This window comes from Gadus chalcogrammus, chromosome 13 (assembly GCF_026213295.1).
Source record: "Gadus chalcogrammus isolate NIFS_2021 chromosome 13, NIFS_Gcha_1.0, whole genome shotgun sequence".
NCBI classification, from domain to species: Eukaryota; Metazoa; Chordata; class Actinopteri; order Gadiformes; family Gadidae; genus Gadus; species Gadus chalcogrammus.
This window is the reverse complement of record NC_079424.1, coordinates 19,417,994-19,429,689: the sequence shown is the minus strand read 5'-3', so window position 1 is coordinate 19,429,689 and position 11,696 is coordinate 19,417,994. Positions and strand designations below refer to the sequence as shown.

The window sequence follows — 11,696 nt, the reverse complement described above, 5'->3', positions numbered from 1 at the left end:
ATAAGCAGCTGGGTATTCACCTCCGTGAATAAACACTGACATACTGCCTGAATACGGCCCAGAGTTCAGCACATCTCACACGTGTGCTCTATATAACCTCTCACTCTAATCCGAGTGTCTCATTAGCATATGGAAAAGCCACCGCTCGCCACTGCTTTGTCTTCCTCTTCTGTCTTCCTTGTGCTCACAGGAACTGCTCCTGCTGCTGACACGCAGGTCAGGAAGGTATGACAGTGGCCTGTCAGATTTAACAGACAGCCACTCTGATCCCCTCCGCCTGCCTCGGCCACCTCAGGCTCAGGGTTTGGGTGGCACAGAGATGGGCGGGGCTGGACTTCGCCGTCTCACTGGCAGTGTTTGTATTACACATATTATTCAATAAACTCATTTAAATAGGCAGAACAGGAATGCTGGGAGGACGTCATTGAGAGCAGGAAGCCCCCAGACAAGACTGTAATCCACTGATGTGAGTCCTGTTTGGTCAATTGATGCTAAGCTAGGAGTGTTGAGGGGGGTCTTTTTTATTTCACTGCAGGCTAACATCTCGTAATGATAGATCCGTTGGCAGCAGGTTATATCCATGTGAGAACAGGGTTTTAAAGCTGAACACAGTTGGATTTAGTTTAAAACAGCATTCAAATGAGGAATGGTTAGCCACCTAAGGTTTATGAGATGCTATAAAACAAACAGGGCCAACCCAATAGGCATTATCTGACAGAATTACTGTAACGGCTCGGCTGAATATAGAGCTGGAGCCTCTGGGAATGGTGGAAGCAAGTTGAGTGGATGTGATAATCTGTTGAAAGGCGGTTTGTTGACGGCTTTGATATCGGAAAGGATTTATGGATTTTTTGCCATATATATAACGTCTAATGAACTTTTCCTGCCAATTTACACATACACGTACATTACACATACACCCCAATGACGCAAAGGTTAAGTGTACACAACATATGCAGGAATACCTTTGGAGAGTTAACATTTATTTTGCCATCGCACTTCCTCCAACCCGCTTGCTCATTAGTATTCATGGTGAATATCATCAGAGCCAATGATGTCCATTCCTTTTTATACGCTTCATTAAACTTTAATAATATCCCCCTGTGAAAAATGGAGGGGAAAAAAAAAAAAACACCGACCCGTTCATTCAGGCTCCCAGGCAATAGTGGAGGAAAGTTGCAGAGAAAGTGCGCTGCATTAAAGTTTTATGAGCGCAATGATTTTTAAGTGTGTCACTTGAGGCAATGAAACCAGATCAGATTTTACTGACACACTACAGACAACTTCTAGTGGGAAGTTTGAGGGGTCCACTTGGGGACAATAGGCTTTTTATAAACCCCTACTTATAAACTGTTCCTTTTGGAGTCCCCTTCACATAGACAGCCAGAGATAAATATGGCATAAAACAAACTTCCATATACTATTAAAATGATACTTGACACTTCAGAACTTCCAACTGCTTCAGAATTGCTTCAAACTATGACTGTATGTCATTGATTTATATTTATTTAGCGAGGACAACCTAATCTATTAAGAAACTTTGCCAGTTCATTGCAGTTGATAGAGAATTATTCTTATATATATATATATATATATATATATATATATATATATATATATATATGTATAGTATATGTATACAGTATATAATTATCATTCAACTATAAAGTTTGATAATTATACTGTGGAATGATAATAACAATGGGTTAGGGTTAACAAAAGAAGGAAAGTCCTTCCAAAATAAACAGGAAGGACAAAGAAAATATATTCTGTTCGAATGTTCTGAACAAAGAACACTTTCATATCAAAGACACACACACACACACACACACACACACACACACACACACACACACACATACACACACCTACACACCTACACACACACACACACACACACACACACACACACACACACACACACACACACACACACACACACACACACACACACACACACACACACACACACACACACACACACACACACACACACACACACACACACACACACACACACGCATCCAAACACACTGCTTACCTTGGATTCAGTTTGTGACTTCTCCTGTGTCATATCCCTGCCAACTTTGGACAAGGACACATTTAGCAAACAGTTTGAAATGTATAAACCCAACACTATTGGATTGTGGCACACCAAGAAACCTTCTAAAACTGGTATGCATGTTTGAGCCCTACCAGACAATTTTTCATGGTCCCTGATATTTTAATTTACACTGCAATATGTGTCCGGGAGGAGTGTGTTCTAGAAGACTGCACTGGCCTTGACGCCTTGAAAGGTGGAGCATTGCAGTATTCTCACACATCTCCATGTGCATAAGCAGTCCATTAGGCTCTTGTCATGACAACAAAACTAATAGCTAGAGCCGTTCAATGTCCAAGCTTCAGAGGAAGCCAGAAGACTTTTGCACAGTCCTGAATGGGAATCAACCCAGAACCTGAAGGATTACAGTTGACCACAAAGGAAATATTTCTGCTGGGATTTCCAAAGAAAAGTCCACGTAGGAGCTCACCTTGGTTTCTCTGTATTCTTTTTTTTCTAAAACCGTCTCCCAGATGCAACAGGTGTGGGGGCGTGTTTGCATGTGTGTGCCTGTGTGCCTGTGTGCCTTGTGTGTGTTTCTTCTGTGTTTGTGTTTGTGTGAGTGTGTGTGTGCGTGTGAGGGATTCATTGACGCATTTGAGTGACAGAGGCTGGGGCTTTTATAAACCTCTGCCAGCCCCCCTTCAACACAAGTTTGGAGGCCACCTCTGTCTCTCTCTCTCTCTTTCTCTCTCCTCCTATCCCTCTCTCTCTGTAACCCTCTCCCGGACCCTCTATCCATCGGTCTCTTCCTCCTCTGCTCTTGCCTTCTCCTTCCTGTGAGAGCGTTTACCACCCATGTTCCAGCCGACGGGTCCTGGGGGCCGGTCGTCAACAAGCCTGCTGGCGTTGTGTGCCATGGGGCCCCGGGAGAGACCGGCCCCTGGCACCAGGTCTGTCCTCCTGGTGCTCTTCCTCCTGCTGCTGGTTTCCCCCGGCTCTTCAGCTGTCATCACGGGGGTGAGCGACTTCCAATTCCTCTTGCGGTGTAAGGGTGTTGATATTAGATATGAGTTAGTTTCGAACACACACACACACACACACACACACACACACACACACACACACACACACACACACACACACACGCACGCACGCACGCACACACACACACACACACACACACACACACACACACACACACACACACAGACACTTTATTTTATTGTGTGCACATTTGGTAAATTTTATTAATTTCACACACATGCACACCTTTCATTTTGAGATCAACCCACCTTACTGTTGATATTAGAATTGAGTTAGGCATTCACATTCACAAAAATACATTCACACAAGCCTTTTTGCATGCTTCAATATTCTCTAATAATTACGTATGAAAATAAATTCTGAGTTATGAGTATATTTCTACCTACCTTGAATCTGCTATTTTTTTTTACTGTTTTATAATACCTAATCTGTTTCACATTTTGGCTTTATCATGTAATGCTTTTATAAAACATGTGTTTCAGATCTGGTACTTAACACTTTTTTAATGTGAAAATGATTTAAATATAACGATCACGAACTATACTGTCTGAGCAAACATTGATTTGATGATTTGAGGTTATTTTCACTTAGCTGGACAGATAGAAAAATAGACGGAGAGATGGATGGATGAACGGATGGAAGGACCGACGGTCAGACTGACTGCCTGAGCATCACACAGATGCACACATATAGACCTATTTCTGTCTGTTTGACAGTCACGGCCAGTGTTTTGACCTACAGAAAGCGACCCTGTCACAGCCCACTGACACTTAACCGCTGATATGAGTAGCTGCGGGGGCAGCCGTGTGCTCATAACACAGGAAGAGAAAGACACAGATTGACACATTACATCCAGAGTGTCGTCCCCCCCCCCCCATGTTCTCCATCCAAGACAGTGATGGTACAGACAACCTCATCCTTTAAACGAGAGGAAAGGCTTTTAGCTGGCAAGAAATCACTTTACACTATATTCTGGCAAAGTCTTCTTTTCTTTTCTTTTTACTGTATCAACTATGTGTGTGTGTGTGTGTGTGTGTGTGTGTGTGTGTGTGTGTGTGTGTGTGTGTGTGTGTGTGTGTGTGTGTGTGTGTGTGTGTGTGTGTGTATGTGTGTGTGTGTGTGTGTGTGTGTGTGTGTGTGTGTGTGTGTGTGTGTGTGTGTGTGTGTGTGTGTGTGTGTGTGTAACCATTTATATTAAAGTGACACCAGAAAATAAGCCTACTTATTCATGGTTTGGAAAGAGCGTTGCAAGGCATCTGAATCCAAGCTGGAAGCTGGTTGGCTCAATCGGAAGTACAGATATGCTAGTAAAACTTTACAATAAGGCTACATTAATGAACCGTTCATTAGTTCATGCAATTATAAGTATTAACTAACAGTTAATTAACAGTTAACCAATGTGTCTAGTAATCATTAACTAATCGTGTTGTTGATGGTGATGGTGTTGATATTACTTGGGTGTTGTATATACATTATTTAAAAGGGTTAGTGTAGGTTTCATGCGAGGATTGGCTTCTGGACCGGGAACGTCAGTAACGGCAGTATAATGGAGATAATGGAGATGAAGTACTTGTGTTACTTCCAACCTCCGGCTTAAAATGGCCAAGAAACCCTGGGGGTCAAAGACAGGTTATGGATCACGACTCTGAGCTGGGGATATGACGGGGGGACAGCGGACTGGGCGACTGGAGGTTATATAATCCAAGCGATCGCCCCGGTCCCCTGTGATAGATGCCTCTCTAATGGTAGAGAGCCGAGGTTGCCTGGTCGCAGCAGAAGTACTGACGTGGTCTCCGCCCTCTGGGACTCACATCCCTTATTAACCACCGTATGAAAACATCCCCGGGAGAGACGTTTAGGTTGTGACCGAATAGATAACCAGAACAACAGCGTCAAATTGTTCAGGAAGAATGAAATGCCATTAAGGGTCCTGGGGGGATGGAAGAGTGCCACAGTGCCTGGTCTAGTCCCTTCGTTAGGGTTCGTAATTCTTAGGGGTCTATTAGGTTCGGTGGGGACTATCACTAGGTGAAAGACGTGCCGAAACTCAATGCGTGTCCAAAGCTGGGGTCGACAAACTCCTAGATCGCGTAGGCACTGTTCTTTTTTATTTTTGACGTTGGTTCAACCAGGGGCTCAAACTCCAGCGCTTGGTTGGGGTTGGAGCCCATCTCCCCTCCATGTAGAGCAGCTGTAAGAGGTGGGCCAATGAGAGAGCAGGCTATATCTACTGAGGTGGGCCAATGAGAGAGCAGGCTATATCTACTGAGGGGGGCCAATGAGAGAGCAGGCTATATCTACTGAGGTGGGCCAATGAGAGAGCAGGCTATATCTACTGAGGGGGGCCAATGAGAGAGCAGGCTATATCTACTGAGATGGGCAATGAGAGAGCAGGCTATATCTACTGAGGGGGGCCAATGAGAGAGCAGGCTATATCTACTGAGGGGGGCCAATGAGAGAGCAGGCTATATCTACTGAGGTGGGCCAATGAGAGAGCAGGCTATATCTACTGAGGGGGGCCAATGAGAGAGCAGGCTATATCTACTGAGGTGGGCCAATGAGAGAGCAGGCTATATCTACTGAGGGGGGCCAATGAGAATGCTAGACAAACCTGTTGTCTAGCATTGAACTTGGTAATAGCGCTGAATGTGCTACATCCATAATCTTGAATTGGTTCTCATGAGTGGTTGAAAATAAAAACAAGTGCCAGACATCCAAGCTCTTCATTACCCTTTCAGATCTGTGTGGTCAGGTAGGGTGTCTTACTCCCAGTTATGTGTGTTACTTTATGTATTCATCTGTGTGTGTGTGTGTGTGTGTGTGTGTGTGTGTGTGTGTGTGTGTGTGTGTGTGTGTGTGTGTGTGTGTGTGTGTGTGTGCGTGTGCGTGTGCGTGTGTGTGTGTGTGTGTGTGTGTGTGTGTGCTAAGGCCTGTGAGATGGACTCCCAGTGCGGAGGGGCTATGTGCTGCGCGGTCAGTGTGTGGATACGGACTCTGAGGATGTGCACCCCCATGGGCCAGGAGCACGACGACTGCCACCCCATGAGTCATAAGGTGAGCACCGCCCACTCCAAGATTGTAGTTTAACGTCAGGTTTATTCGTAAAGCACGCAAAAACATTGCGCAAAAAAGATAAAGATAACAAGTAAATTAAAAAATCGATCTATTAAAATACGTATTCCATTCAAGACAAGTTTTAAACATGTCAACAGTGGGGGCCTCTCTGATGGGGAGGGGAAGCCTTTTCCTGTCTGGGCTGCCGTTGTACAGATCACACTCACCAAGGGCCAATGGCCCTTGAGCCTCACACCCTAACCCTAACCGTGGAATGGCCAGCGGGTTTTGGGTTGATGACCTAAGGGATCACTTTGGGATGCAGGAGGTCAGAAATATAAGAGCGTTGAGTTCATGTTTGTTTATAAGGAACTCTCTTTCTGTAGCCAGTGAGAAGTCCCTCTGACATGGGTGAGCACGCCATGATAATCAAACATGCCATTCAAACTGCAAAAACTTGCTCATTGTATTTATCATATATAGATATATATTTATAATTATTTACAATTTTTGAAATATTTAGTCATTTGAGAAAAATATTTAGAGATATTTTCTAAATCCATTACAAATCGCACTGTATATTGATTTTTACAATGAGTAGAATGTTGCCTTTATTGTGTATTATGCTCCAGGTGAGTGGGGTGAGGATATTGAATGGGCGATTTTGTTGTTTGGTGGAGGTGGTGGTGGGGGGATTCATTTTTAAGGAGGTTTAAACAGACAGAAAAGACGTCTGTCTATGATTCCTCCACACATTTTAAAACAGTGCCTTGAAAGGGGAGAGAAAATGGTGGGGGAGTGTGAGAGTTTGAGTGAATGGGCTTTGGCGCATTATCATTTGATGACGCATGCTACTTGTACATACCTGCACTAAAATACTCTGGTACAACAAAAACATTGTTGTACAAAGATTTTCAACTGCTTTATCTAAGACTAGAGCTGTCATCGTATTTGAAGGTGGCGACCTCGATGATTTCGGTTCTGCTTTCTTTGGCGACAAGTGGTCCTTTTTCCCCAGAGATTGGAACAGTGTTGCCACAACCCCCGTTCAACATTGGCTGCCACACTTTCCTCTTGGTTTTCACTTGGAACAGCTTGTCTTCAATCCCCCGCTTCAGTGTGTGGCGTCTGAGAGATTACAACCGAAGCCCCCAAGACAGCTTCATCCCCAACGTATGTGGAGGGGAAAAAGAAATGTCTTGACACGGCAGCCTGCTATTTGTTGAAACCTGGGAGAAATGTTGAGTCTTTTGTGTTGTGTTCTGAAAGTGCTAAGACCCCCTCCATGCAGGAGTAAATCTACTCACTCTTTTTCCTCTAAATCGATCCTGTCTGTGGAGTACCACGGTGGGTGAAATCTAATGGTAAGTGTCGTGGAAATATCAATCATAACTATAAATATACAATCACATACAAATTATATTAACCTTGTTTATATAATTATTACATTAGAAGGAATTGTATTCATTCTCCCTGTATCTTAAATCACATCCCTTCCTCCACTGGAGCCAGCCAGTCTGGTATTGAGATCAGGCCAATCTACTGACTTCTTTGTTGTGTAAACTGCTTACAGCCATGTCTTACAGACCTGCAGACATGTCCAATATCCACCTATTGTATTACAAATTTACTTGGCCTAAGGTCACTCCCACTCCCTACCCACAATGAAGACGTTTGCCTATATAAGAATCTTATTCACCTATTGTCTCTTCGAATGTGTTCTTGGTAACCTTTGGAGCCAGTACTTTTCCCATGATCATGCCTTAAGATTAAATCAAATATTTTGCTGTCCGACGTGTCCTTGAGAGAACTTTCTCTTCATCAGTAAGCCTTGCCCCAGAGAGCGTTGGAGAAATGGAGAGAAACAAACCTAATGACGAAATAACCATGCTGTTGAAAGAGATAGATGGATTCTTCTATTATCATACATCATTCAAAAACACTTTGGAATAAAAATAAGTAGCAAGTTTAACTGCTTTTTAATGAATATTTCTATACTTGGCTCTGCTGTTCTTATTGTTCTCCCTCTATTTCTTTCCCTCTTTCTCTCATACACACACACCTGCATGTACAAACCCCCCCCCCCCCCCCCCCCCCCCCCCCACACACACACACACACACACACACACACACACACACACACACACACACACACACACACACACACACACACACACACACACACACACACACACACACACACACACAAACACATCCATCCAGATTCCCTTCAAGGGGATGCGGTTGCATCACACGTGTCCCTGTCTGCCCAACCTGGCCTGCATCACCCCAGAGGACGGGAGGTCACGCTGTCTCCCCGCCTTCAAGTTCCCGGACTACTACCTCTGACGGAAACCACCTTGCTTCTGAAAGACAGGCTTGTCAAGGTCCAATACGGGGCGTCCAACCACTGGGTGTTATTATGTCTAATTTATTTTGACCTTTGAGGAATCGATTTTTTTAATCAGACGACCGGTGACTTGACAAGAAGGATTCTTACAGATCATTTGCACTCGTCTGTTTATTGTATGTTGTACATCATCTTGTCTGTAATTCCACGTTAAATAAACACGGGTGCAAGACAAGACCTCTTTGTATTCCCATTGCCAATGCCACACGATTTAGTTTGATTCTCATCGTATTGTCAAAAGAGAATGGAATGACGCTCTCTCACCCGGCGTCGGCCCTCTGGGCGTCTGCTCTCTGAGCGTGGTGCAGACCCATAAACACACATCAACACAAACACATGGTCTGCTAATAACCCTGCTGTCCCCTGGGAACACAGCGAGGCACCCCGTGCAGGCGCCCGCCCTCAGCGTGAGACGCTGCTGCTGCTGCATACGTCCGTGTTTCACACTATGCTTCACAGCACAGTGCTCATGCATATTCATCAAGGCATATGTTAAACAAATATGAAACCACGCCATGAATGTTGTGTTTTTAATCTTCACCGCCGCCTCGTTTCGTAAATGTTTTCATCTTGTAGTTCTTTTTTTGCCAATTTGTACTCCACAGCTGTCAGGAGTGTGCTTAATATTGGTAGGTGGGCTCAGAGTCAAGATCTCACCTCTCTCTAGACAGTAGGGTATACACATTTGGACTCTCGAGAACATTAGTGAATCCACAGGGAACAGCGTGTTATTCTGTTGTACAGTTTAAGTATTAAAGATATACGCTGGCAATGATATCTGCATTTCAGCTGGTTGGACGTGAATAAGAAGGAAAGATGTGATTGCAATTAACACATTATCTTTGATTAACAACATTCTCCTTGGTGTCAGGTCACTTTCTTTATGAACACAACTGACTCTTTCCTAACGCTATGAAATTAGTTCACTCTGTGGCCATGATTCACAACGTTTGTACGGGGTAAAAGAGCTATAATTAGATTTGTCCAATATGTAAAGCAAATGGCTCACAGTGATCTCATATTTTAGTAATGTCTATTAGGCCTTCTGAGGCTGTGGACTAAAAATTCCAAACGATTAACTGATTTAATGGAGCAATCTCTCTTCAGGCATTACTGGAACAAGGTGTAACTGACAAGTTAAACTGAAACACAATGATAAATCTATCTATAGGATACATTGTATATTCAACCCTCAATCTAGAGTTGTAATATTATTGTGTATTGGGCTTATACATCTGAATGCTTCATGGGATTTTTTTTGTTAATGAAACTCAGACATTTTGAGATGCCTTGAGAGAGTTGCAGTAATGTAGAATTATATATAAATGTTAATATACCATAAACTAGGCAAATCAACTTTGTTTTGCCATTTATCACATGAACGCATAATTGTACAATTAATGAGCCAAACAACGACCAAATACTACCATAACATTCCTATGCTCCTATACTTCTGAAATGGAGGCGATCATTGCGTTGTAATGTCGAGATGTACAAGCCCTCTAGTTTTAAGTGGTTAAGAATATGGCATTGCCCAGGCCATCAATGGCTTTATTGATGGTTTTTAGGTGCTAAATACCCTTTGAGCCGATGGCATGACGCTGCCCTTTAAAACACAACAAATAGGCCAACATGCCCATTTACAAATACAACCGGGAGAAGGTCAACATCTGCTAACATGAATGTGTAAAGTGGACAGGAAAAAGGTCAGCAATGAAATAAAAGAATGCCAAGTGATAGCTTAAATATGGTACGGCTAGCATGTCCCTATGGCACCAAAGATACCTGCATCTGAATCGTGTGAGAGCACATGCAAAGTGGGACAACTTCAGAGTGGCCTGCTAGCCACAAAAAGATTGAGAAAACCATTGTTGTTAAAAATAACCATTTCTGTTTGGGAGGCTGATTTGTGGATAAACTGGTCAGATGATTAACTTCAAACGCACATTCCATTACCCATTCCTTATTTATTTGCTGAGAAATACAAACATTGCAAACATCCCTCTGAAGCGCATTCTACAACACTGAATCTCAAGAGTCCCTTTGTCATGTCAGTAGAAAAGAAAGCATGATAATAGTTTATATTACAGGGGGATGGGTGGTAAACCATCTCTCATCATCATCATCATCATCATCATCAACACCATAATCTCACAAAGAATAGCCTAATATCTGTAAAACAGCCTACAACAGTATAAATCCAAGATAGGTTTCGAAAGTGCACAACATGTTTGATTAGAAAACAAATAAGTAAAATAACTAAAATCTCCATGTACAGTATTTACACACATACCATTTGAATTTCATGTTTAAAAAGACACCTTTACAATCTTATATTGCAGGCTATTGCAATGTGAAACCTTTCCAGAAAATGAAAAGTTATTGTCCTACTGGACAAAGCCATCAGAACAGACAGATCCACTCAGATGACACAATAGGGCTCCATTGGAGTCTGTGTCTGAAGACACCAGGGGAAACAGGCTCTGAGACGCACCCGGAGCTCCTTGTTGAACAGGAGGCTGATGATGGGGTTGGCCCCGGCCTGGACGAAGGTCATCCACACGGCGGCGGTGAGGTACACCTGTGGCAGGGCGGCCCCTTTGACAAATATCCGAGTATAGCATGCGATCAAATACGGCGCCCACAGCACCAGGAACGAAAGCGTGATCATGTAATACATTTTCCCAATGCGTTTTTCCATTTTAAACTCATCGAAGACCAGAAGCCTCCTCGCCGCCCCGTTATGCGAGGCTTGCCGTATGCCGACCAGCGTCGGTGGGATGGGACCCCGACCGAACCCCGCGATCCAATTGGCGGCCGCTTGCCCGGTCGCACCCGGACCGTGGAAAGTCCAGTTCTGGCTGATGGCCGGGACCAACTGAGCCGGTTTCATCTTGCGGTGATCGTAGACAAAACAAAGCATCTTCATGTAAACAACGTGTGTCGTGCTCACGATGACGGCCAGCATCAGCATGAAGCCCAGCGTGTCGTTCGCTTTGATGTACCGGTGCTCGAAGATACACTGTTCCTCCTCGCGGATGAACTTGTAAGTACCAACGTCGAAAACCGGGGGGAACGCCATGGCCAAGGAGAGCGTCCACACCGCGCAGATCATCGCCAGGCTGGTGCACAGAGTCATCCGCT

General features: G+C 43.9%; 2 protein-coding genes across 2 annotated transcripts in view; one reads left to right on the top strand and one right to left on the bottom strand.

Annotated features, from left to right (window-relative positions):
- The first annotated feature begins 2,899 nt into the window (after positions 1 to 2,899).
- On the top strand, positions 2,900 to 8,491 carry prok2 (prokineticin 2). Its single transcript, XM_056606571.1, has 3 exons — positions 2,900 to 3,061; positions 6,017 to 6,142; positions 8,366 to 8,491. The coding sequence occupies exons 1-3, from the start codon at positions 2,900 to 2,902 to the stop codon at positions 8,489 to 8,491; spliced, it is 414 nt and encodes a 137-aa protein (XP_056462546.1).
- A 1,964-nt stretch (positions 8,492 to 10,455) lies between these two features.
- gpr27 (G protein-coupled receptor 27) overlaps positions 10,456 to 11,696 on the bottom strand; it is a 2,221-nt gene continuing 980 nt past the window's right edge. Inside the window, exon 1 of the mRNA XM_056606321.1 lies at positions 10,456 to 11,696. This exon is cut by the window's right edge and continues 980 nt beyond it. Coding sequence (XP_056462296.1) covers positions 10,975 to 11,696 — 722 coding nt within the window. The 3' untranslated portion in view covers positions 10,456 to 10,974.